The 8,936-nt window shown below is 62.8% G+C and overlaps 2 protein-coding genes across 2 annotated transcripts; one reads left to right on the plus strand and one right to left on the minus strand.

Moving 5' to 3' along the window:
- Window positions 1-131: 131 nt before the first annotated feature.
- FIBRA_04982 (uncharacterized protein) lies at window positions 132-1,199 on the minus strand (the record flags this gene model as incomplete). The annotated part of the gene is made up of 4 exons (XM_012326762.1): window positions 132-308; window positions 361-803; window positions 871-1,098; window positions 1,160-1,199. The coding sequence occupies 4 exons, from the start codon at window positions 1,197-1,199 to the stop codon at window positions 132-134; spliced, it is 888 nt and encodes a 295-aa protein (XP_012182152.1).
- A 1,009-nt stretch (window positions 1,200-2,208) lies between these two features.
- Window positions 2,209-8,897, plus strand: FIBRA_04983 (uncharacterized protein; the record flags this gene model as incomplete). The annotated part of the gene is made up of 12 exons (XM_012326763.1): window positions 2,209-2,401; window positions 2,451-2,704; window positions 2,755-2,883; window positions 2,942-3,067; window positions 3,112-3,239; window positions 4,723-4,818; window positions 4,868-5,800; window positions 5,860-6,052; window positions 6,103-6,653; window positions 6,710-6,912; window positions 7,081-8,219; window positions 8,274-8,897. 12 exons carry the CDS (start codon window positions 2,209-2,211, stop codon window positions 8,895-8,897), a joined length of 4,569 nt encoding a protein of 1,522 aa, XP_012182153.1.
- Between the last annotated feature and the right edge of the window lie 39 nt (window positions 8,898-8,936).

The following is an 8,936-nucleotide window of genomic DNA, read 5'->3' on the forward strand; positions in this document are numbered from 1 at the left end:
GTTTGCGCTCAGTCTGATCTCCGAGAGCTTCTGCAGGACCGCAGTGGTTGCGGGGGAGGCAGAGGGGGCTGCAGGCCCGCTTGCTGCAGCACCCCCGCTGCCGCGTGCGTCAGACACCGTAGTGCTGCTGCTCACGGGGGAGCTCTTCCGCGAGACGCGCTCCTCGGGCTCCTACATCCACCCGGCGCGGTCAGACGATGGGCATACAGTACGGTCCAGATCACAGTGCTCACATTGACCGCGGCGGACGCCGGCCGCGCCGGGATGTCGTGTGCAGCCCGTGCACCGGAGTCGCTCTCGGCGCTGGGCTGTCCGACATGGTGGTCAGTAGACATCGATCTCGAGCAGGGAGGCACGCACGGTGTTGACCAGCGTCGACGAGCTCGAGCTGCCCATAGGGCCAAGGGCATACCCGTACGACGACGAGTACGAGTAAGCGGGCCTGTCGCGCGCCCAACTGTCTCCCCTCGTCATCTCGGGAGACGGGGGAGGGGACGCGGGCACAGGCTGAGGGAGCAGACGTCCGCCCCCGTCGCTCCACATCCGGGAGCTCTCGGGCGGACTCGTGCCCGACACGGAGGCGCGGCGCGGCGCAGCGCTTTCGGGGAGGACGTCCGCGGGCCAGGCGTACACGACGCTGGCCTGCGATTTGAGGCTCGTGTGCGCGACGGTGGGCGCAAACACGATCAGGCGGTACTGCCGCAGGCAGAGCACGGACACCGCGTAGACAAAGTCGCGATCGCCCGAGATGAGCACGATGGTCGCGGGCGCGGGTGTGTCGATGGCGTATGCCATCATGTCGACTGCGAGCCCAACGGTTAGCAATCGGGACTGGGGCTCGCGCGGCGAGGCGTGGGGCAGGGTGCGCACCGATCATCATCTTATCCGCAACGTCCTTCCTCCCATTGTGCGGGCAGTCGATGAGCGAGACGCCGCAGAGCTGGAGCTCGGAGCGGAGCGCGACGCTCTTGGGGGACGACTGCTCGGGGAGCTCGAGGTACGCCTTGAACACCTTGACGCTCCCGTACTTGTGTGCAATCTGCCGGATCTTGTTGGCGACGGCGTTGCCAGAGATGTTCGACGGCAAGGCGCAGTTCTCTGTGAAGACGACCGACTGTGGCGTCAGCATCCGAGCGGCAGGAGACGGCGGGGGGCGCACCGTAGTCCCAGAAGATGGCGACGCTGTCCATTCCCGGCATGATGGCGAGCCCTGGGGCAGGGCACGGAGCAGCGAGAGGGAGGAGGACAAGAGAGAGGAGTTGGGATGTGCAGCGCCGGGCGAGAGTTATATGTCGGCAGCACGCGCGGGCCACGGGCCAGGCAACATGTGAATTGCATTGCATGGGGCCGCGACCGCGAATGATGGACATACAAATTCAGACAAGAGCATACAATCGACCCACACCCGCCGCCCCCTCGTCCCTCTGTCGGCTCGCGTACTCTGCACTTCTCCCGGCCCCAAGTCCACTCGCCTCGCACCTCCGCAGTCCATCGGAGGCCCCGTCCACCGTCGTCGAGCCCGAGTAGCCCACGGAGACCGCCGGCAGCTTCGTATGCTGTCCACAAATGGAAGGCGTCGTCGTTCGTCGCATCGCCTCTTCAATAGCAAAGGAATGCACTCGCACTGGCCAGAATTGCACCCACCAAAGACGTCCATCAGACACCCACACAGCCTCTGCACAGCGCACTCATTACACCTCGCCCTCCAATGACACCATGCGGCCAATGTCCCAGGAAAATCTCGCGCGCTTGCCATTCGTACGGTCGGGACAAGACAAACAGGCCGAGCCTTCGATCAACGAAGCCCGAGGCAAGTAACAACCATGTATAACCTCCACCGACACATCACGTAATCCCGTCCCCCCACACCAATACAGCTGCACCATCCCATCACCACCTGACCCGTCCACAGTCGACACACTGGGCCATCCGCGACCCAGTCCGGGGTCAGACCGCGCTGCGCTACACATCCCGTTATCGCACTCGTAATGCGCTAGCAATCCCCGCCTCCCTCGTGCTTGTCACCTGAGCCTGTTGCAGCGGCGTCCCACGCACACGGGTCACTTGCCCCGTCCCCCGTCCCCGCACGGAGCAACTTACATATTGTGTGCAGGGTCCAGCTTTCGTATAAGTACAGGCCGCCGGCGACCGCACCGCGCAAGCTGCACACCTAGCCCCTCCCTCCTTCCACCCGTACAGCCATCAACCATGTCGCTCGGCAGACAGACAGTGAGACTGGGACGGACGCTATTGCACACGCGCGTGCGCTTCTCCACTGCGTGCGTCGCCCGCGCCGCGCACGACTCGCCCCTCAAGGCGGACAACCAGAAGAACACGGGCGGGCTACCGTCCTACGGCCCCGTCGGCGTCGCCGCCGCCCTCGCAGAGCCCCCGTCGCCAAGTACGTCCCAGGCGCACCCTGCATTCCACCGCGTACTGACGGCGCCCAGCACCCGCCTCGACGCTCTTCGCGCACGAGTTCTCGCTCGCGGACCGCGTCGCGCTCGTCACGGGCGGGAACCGTGGGCTCGGGCTCGAGATGGCGATGGCTCTCGCCGAGGCGGGCGCACGGGCGGTGTACTGCGTCGACCTGCCAAAGGCACCGGGCGAGGAATGGACCAAGGTGCGGGAGCACCTCGCCCGGATGCATGGCGGCGCGGCGCGGGGCCGACTAGAGTATGTCAGCGGCGATGTGCGGAACCAGGTGCGCGCTCTGTGTGCGGCAGGCCGCCCTGTGCTCACTCGCCCGTGTAGGAGGAGATGTGGAAGATTGGCGAGAAAATCGGTGACACCGAAGGGCGCATGGATGCGTGCGTCGCCGCTGCCGGAGTCCTCAAAGCAAACACGGATTGCCTCGAGTACCCCGCGAAGCAGTTTCAGGATGTAGGACTTTGTCGTTGAGACGTGTGTGAGATTCTGACCTGTAGCTGAATATCTGTAGGTGATGGACGTGAACGTGAACGGGGTTTTGTTCGCGGCACAAGCCGCAGGGAGGCAGATGGCGCGGTTTGGGAATGGTGGAAGCATTGTCTTGATAGCGAGCATGAGTGGAAGTATCACAAATAAGGTACGGTGGTCCAAATATGGCCGTTTCTGGCTGATGCGGCGTAGGACCATGCGTGGGTGTCGTACAACACGTCCAAGTCTGCTGTCTTGCAGATGACGCGCAGCATGGCGTGTGAGCTGGGTCCAAAACGCATCCGGGTGAACTCACTGAGCCCAGGACACATCTACACAAGGTGCGTCTTGGTCTGCTTACATGGGCGTTCTAGAATCTACATGTTCGAGAGACACGAGCGAAAAATATGGATGGGTCAGACAGATGTTCTGTGTGAACTCCGTAGTTCTCCCGGTTGTTGTCTCTGTCAAGGGGACGAATGATTGCAGACATTGGTTCGCCTCTGCCATTGCAACGCTGGGCATCATGTGGTTCGCACCTTGGGTTGCTTGCGCGGGCGTGTTGGGACGGAGATGTTCGATTCGGACGTCTCAAGCAGAGAGTCTGGATGGGTCGGAGACGCGCTCTGTATGACCAACTCCGCAATTCTCCCGCCCAAAACGTCCCGGTCCTGGTCTGTGTCAAAGGAGATGATTGGATGCTGACTTGGATGTGCCTCTGCCATTGCGACCCGCGCCGGACATCATGCGATTCCCGCGGCGCGCCGCTCCGCAGCATGACCGCAGCGTACGTAGACGCGGAGCCGGGGCTGGTTGATAAATGGTCGAGCCTGAACCCACTTGGACGACTGGGACGGCCAGACGAGCTGAGGGGTGTGGTGACATGGCTGGCGAGCGATGCGAGCACGTTCTGCACGGGAAGCGAGTAAGTAGGGGGAGTGTGCACTCGAGTGCGGTTATGTGCTGACGTTATTGCCGCGCAGCATTCTGGTAAGCGGGGGACACCATGCGTGGTAGGAGGAGGGCGGAGATATGGGTAAACGGGGAGAAGAGAGATCCGGAATCCAGAATCTGTAACGTTGGGTTAGACTCGCAGGGCAGTCGGACTGGGAACACGTTCTTACCGTTTTCGTTAATTCTTGCTATAACAAACGGGAGATTCAGAGTACGCAAACGAAGAGCAACCTGGTCAGAGCGTCTGGGTGCGAACCGAGGGCTGGGTGTAATATACGAACTGCAATTTGAGCAGACAGGCAAGCCGGACCGAACAACTTGCCGCGGTATTTTCGCGTAGTTCATTGGGCGATATGGGTGAGTGTGACATTGCGGGGTCACGGATGAGACGCTGAGGGCGAGAGAAAGAGGAAGTGAGGGGACATGTGGGCGGCGAGCAGGCGGAGAAGGGAGGGTATGTATACGATCATGGGATATGCAGGACGGGTTCCGGGAAGGGTAGTCTGTGCGCAGTGGGCGAGGCTGCGGATGGGGATGAGTGATGGAGACGTAAGACGGGTGAAGCGAATGCGCAGCAGGGAGCAGGGAGCGAGGAGAGTCAGCCGCAGCAGGGAGAGGGTGGGCGAGTGAGACGGCAGCAGCGACGGGGCGACGGGCGACGGGCGACGGGCGTGACGAGGCGGGACCGCCGATGTGACTGACGCCTGCACGTGCTGTGACGGCGGGCGTGACCGAGCAATCGATCGAGATATTGTGCGCAGTCTGTGCTTGGCTGCGCAGTTGGACGCAGAGGGCGATCTCGTCCACCGCAGGCTGCTCGCCGCAGCCCCTCTCCCTCTCGCCCTCCATGCACGACTCATCCCCCCCAAGGCCGCCCCCGCCCCCCCGCAAGCCTCGCGACCGTGACCCGGCGCAGCCCACGGATCTCGTCGACAAAATCGTCGCCCTCCAGCGCAGGCAGGCCGCGTACGTTTCTTCTTCCCTCTCCCATCCCTGTCCTAACTCTGCGCCCCAGGGCCACAAAACCAAGAGACAGGCCCGACAGACCCCCCGCCGTCTCCCCCTCTCGCCCCCCTCGCCCCTCGTCGCCCCGTCGCCTCCACGCCCCGCCCCTCCCGAACCCAAACATCGTCGTCTCTCATCCCACCACAATGGAGGCAGACCCAGATGATTTCTCTCGCCGTCTCAGAATATCTGCCAACTCCCCCCGCTCATCCCACTCCAAACCTGTCCCCGGACCCTCCTCCGTTAGCCCCAAGAGGCTCTACAACCCCGATGCCGACCACTCCCGCAGGCACATCCTCACCGCAGAGCCCGACACAATTTCCGATGCCACCTCCAGCTCATACGCACCCCGCGCCTCCGTCCCACATGGCCCGCGTCCCCACCACCATCCCCAGATCTCCCAATCGCGCGCTGCCGCCGATTCCCACCGCCAGCTCTTTGACTATCGCAAGGACGACCCCGTCCGCTTCTCCGTCCTCTCCCGCCCTCATCCCTCGTCTGCCTCAGGCACGAACGGCTCGACTACCGCTCGACCAACCCCCACCCCCAAGTCCTCCGGCGATTACGTTTCTGCGTCCTCCACATCGTCCGCGTCATACGCACAATCAACCCTCTCCTCAAGTTTTACCCTCTCCTCCAACACCACCGACTCTTCCACCCCGTCTGCCCTCTTCGAGAACCCGAACGGCCATGCACGACGCTCGGAGGACAGCGCCTCCAACACGAACGCTTTTTCGATGCAACTCAAGAAACTCTATCGCACGATCAGTGCACTCGAGGCAAAAATTCTCGGGGAGGACAGAGACAACGACCAGGAGGACGACGGCGACCGTGAGCCCCGAGTAGGTATCCTACTCAAGGGCCGGCCCGGTAGCGCGACGGAGACCAAGGCTGGCGAGGATGAAGCCGAGCGATGGAGAAAACTGATGACGGATCACAAAGAGTTTGTCTGTTCACCTCTCTCTTCTCGCTTTACTGACCGCTTCTTGCGTTCCATTCTAGCCTTGCGGAGATGATGCAAAAACTCCTCACCATGACACTCGCGCCGTCCGTTCCAGCCTCTCTGCGAAACATCCCCACAAAGTACAACCTCATCATCCGCCTCTGGACTCATGCGTTCCATCGCCTACTTGAATTACTGCGCCGCGCCGCTTCCCCTCCGAACACTTCCGTCATTGCATTGGAATATCTGCAGGTAGCCGCTCGCCTTCCGATTTTATGCCTTGACACTAATCGCCGTGACAGGATTTCATTTACTATGCATACACATTTTACACCGGCCTTCTCGAAGAGCGCAATTTGCAAGACTTCCGGAGCGGGTGGATTCAAGCGCTCGGAGACCTCGCTCGGTATCGCATGGCAATATGCGGGCTAGTGGAGAGCATTCAGATGCAGAACGGCCCTCTCATGGCTGCCACTCTGCCCCCGGCATCCGCACCCACCACGACCGCGCAACTGGACACACTCCGTTCCGCGAGCATATCGGCAAACTCCGACCATGCCGGCACAAAGCCTGTGTCGGCGACCCCTGCGGCGCGGATCGACGACTCGCCGCCTTCGTCTCATGTCGAGCAGGCGCTCCAGCAGGGCGTCCCGAGCGTCGGGCTTGCAGCCGCGCGTCTTATGGAGCTCGAGCCTGAGAAGGAGCGGTGGCGACAAATCGCGCGCGATTGGTTCGCGCGTGGGCTCGCGCTCGCGCCCGGCACCGGCAAGCTCCAACACTACCTGGGATTGCTCAGCAGGGAGAAGGAGGGTCCCGGAGAGGAGCTCCGCAGCGTGTACCACTTCGTGAAGAGGTGCGTGATCAGTGTTTTCAGTCGCTGATATGGCGGCGCTGACGACTGATCCGTAGCATGATCGCCATCCATCCATTTACCACGTCGCGAGAGTCGATCCTGCAGCTGTGGTCCCCTTCGGCGCAGATGCGGCGCCAGGCGCCCGACGCCGACCTGACCGAGCTGTTCGTCCTGTTGCACGGGATGTTGTTCACGAACATCCAGCTGGACGACTTTCGGGTCGTCCTAGATCGGTTTGAAGAGAAGCTATATATTGAAGGTTCGTGCACGACACTAACACGGGGGTTCATCGGTCTATCAGAACAGGCAGGCACTGTGTCTCGAGAGCTCCCGAGAGGTTCTCTCGAGACCCAGTTCCTGACGGAGTTGGTTCATTCCGTGATCCTCTGTGCCAGGAGGCTGTAGACTAACTACGTGTACTTTGTAGAGGGTGCTGTCGTGGAGGAGCGAGATTGGATCATGATGGCTACCGTGAACCTCGCCGTCATCCTTGAATATGGCCGTCCCACCGCTGCCTTAAGGCGCGTCGCAGGCATCGCGGGCGTCGGCAAGCCCGGCTCCAGCCCCGCTGTGTCGACTGCCCCCGCGGGCAAAGTCCGACTCATGGCCAAGAGGACGGAGGAGGACGAGAAGACGATGGACGTCGACGGCGACGAAGCGGACACGGAGGGCGACCCCAAGTCCAATGGAATGGTCGTTTCGCCGATCGTACCAGAGCAAGCGGCACTCCCAGCTGGGCCCGAGCTCCCCCAGGGTCTGAAGTTGGGGATGCAGCTTGCGTTCTCGATCCTCGCCCACGCGCTCCAGAAGCCAATGCGGCGGTCGTCGCCGTTCGCGCACTCCACGCTGAACCCCTACCTCACCATCTTCCTCACGTTCCTCGCGACCGTCATCAAGGACGGCCACGCGCTCTCGGTGCTCGAGCGGGCGATCCCGTGGAACGACCTCGCCAAGTTTTTGAACAGCGCGCCGCGGCGTCTGATGTTCCAGGAGTACCAGAAGGAGCGCGGCGACGGCCCGCCGCTGCTCACGAGCGGGTGCAAGCCGCTCCCCGAGGACTGGTGTCTGCGCGGGATGGGCTGGGGCGGGAAGCGCGTGTACCCGATGGGCTTCTGGGGGAAGGAGGCGGGCGCGGAGGAGCGGACGGTCGAGCTGGACGTGCTCGACAAGGTCGAGGGCGGCGACCAGCTCGACGGGATCATCGAGGACGGCGACGACGACGACTCGCACGCGGACGCGCAGCACAACGAGCTCGCGAAGCGCTGGGTGCGCGTCGCGCGTGCGGGGCTGAAGATCGCGAAGCATGTGCACGGCTTCGAGTACGTCCCCCCGGCGAACGAGGAGGGCCGCGGGCAGTGGAAGGTTGAGGGTGTGTTGGCGGCGAAGGTGGCGCGATGGCGGGAGGAGGAGCGCCGGGAGCGCGAGGAGGAGGAGCGGCGGCTGCGGGGCCGGCGGTGGGACGAGGACCTGATGGACGTAGACGATGACGCGAGCCTGGACGCGGAGGCATCGTCGGACGATAGCGAGGATGATGAAGGGGACACGGCCGAGGTGAGGGCACTCAAGGTGAGTTTGAGTCTGGGCTTGCACTCGAGGTCGCCGTCTGACACTCGTCTCTAGGCCCGACGTCGGTACCTGAAGGGCCTACTGCAGTCATCACGCAGAGGAGGACCTTCTTTGTCAGCATCGCGTCGTCGACCTCGCGGATCGCGTCCCACCAGGCCATCCAACGCGCGCTCGTCGCTGTGTATGGTGGCCGGCTACACGATCCTCGTTATCGACACGAACATACTGTTGTCATCTCTATCGATGTTCTCCTCGCTCGTCGAGAGCCTCCGGTGGACGGTTGTCGTGCCGCTTCCAGTCATCATGGAGCTCGACGGCCTGGCGAACAACCCGACCCCTCTCGGCGACGCGGCGACGTCCGCGCTGAGCTTCATCACGTCGCACATTCGCTCCCACTCTGCCTCGCTGAAGGTGCAGACGTCCAGGGGCAACTACCTGTCGAACCTGAACGTCCGCACGGAGCAGGTAGAGCTGACTGGAGACGAGGCATCCTGGGAGCGGAACATGGACGACCTCATCCTCCGCGCGGCCATCTGGCAGGACGAACACTGGGCGGACAGGTCGGGCCTGCTCCAGTCCACAGACGCCCCGCGCGACACGGCCGGTGCGGCAAAGGTCGTCCTGCTCAGTTTCGATCGGATGTGTAAGTCGTCGCGCTCTCGCACGAAACGGTCGTGATACTGATGGCACGCCTCCCTGATCCCCCCCCCCCCCCCC

Source organism: Fibroporia radiculosa (assembly GCF_000313525.1).
Source record: "Fibroporia radiculosa TFFH 294 genomic supercontigs, scaffold3721, whole genome shotgun sequence".
Taxonomy (NCBI): domain Eukaryota; kingdom Fungi; phylum Basidiomycota; class Agaricomycetes; order Polyporales; family Fibroporiaceae; genus Fibroporia; species Fibroporia radiculosa.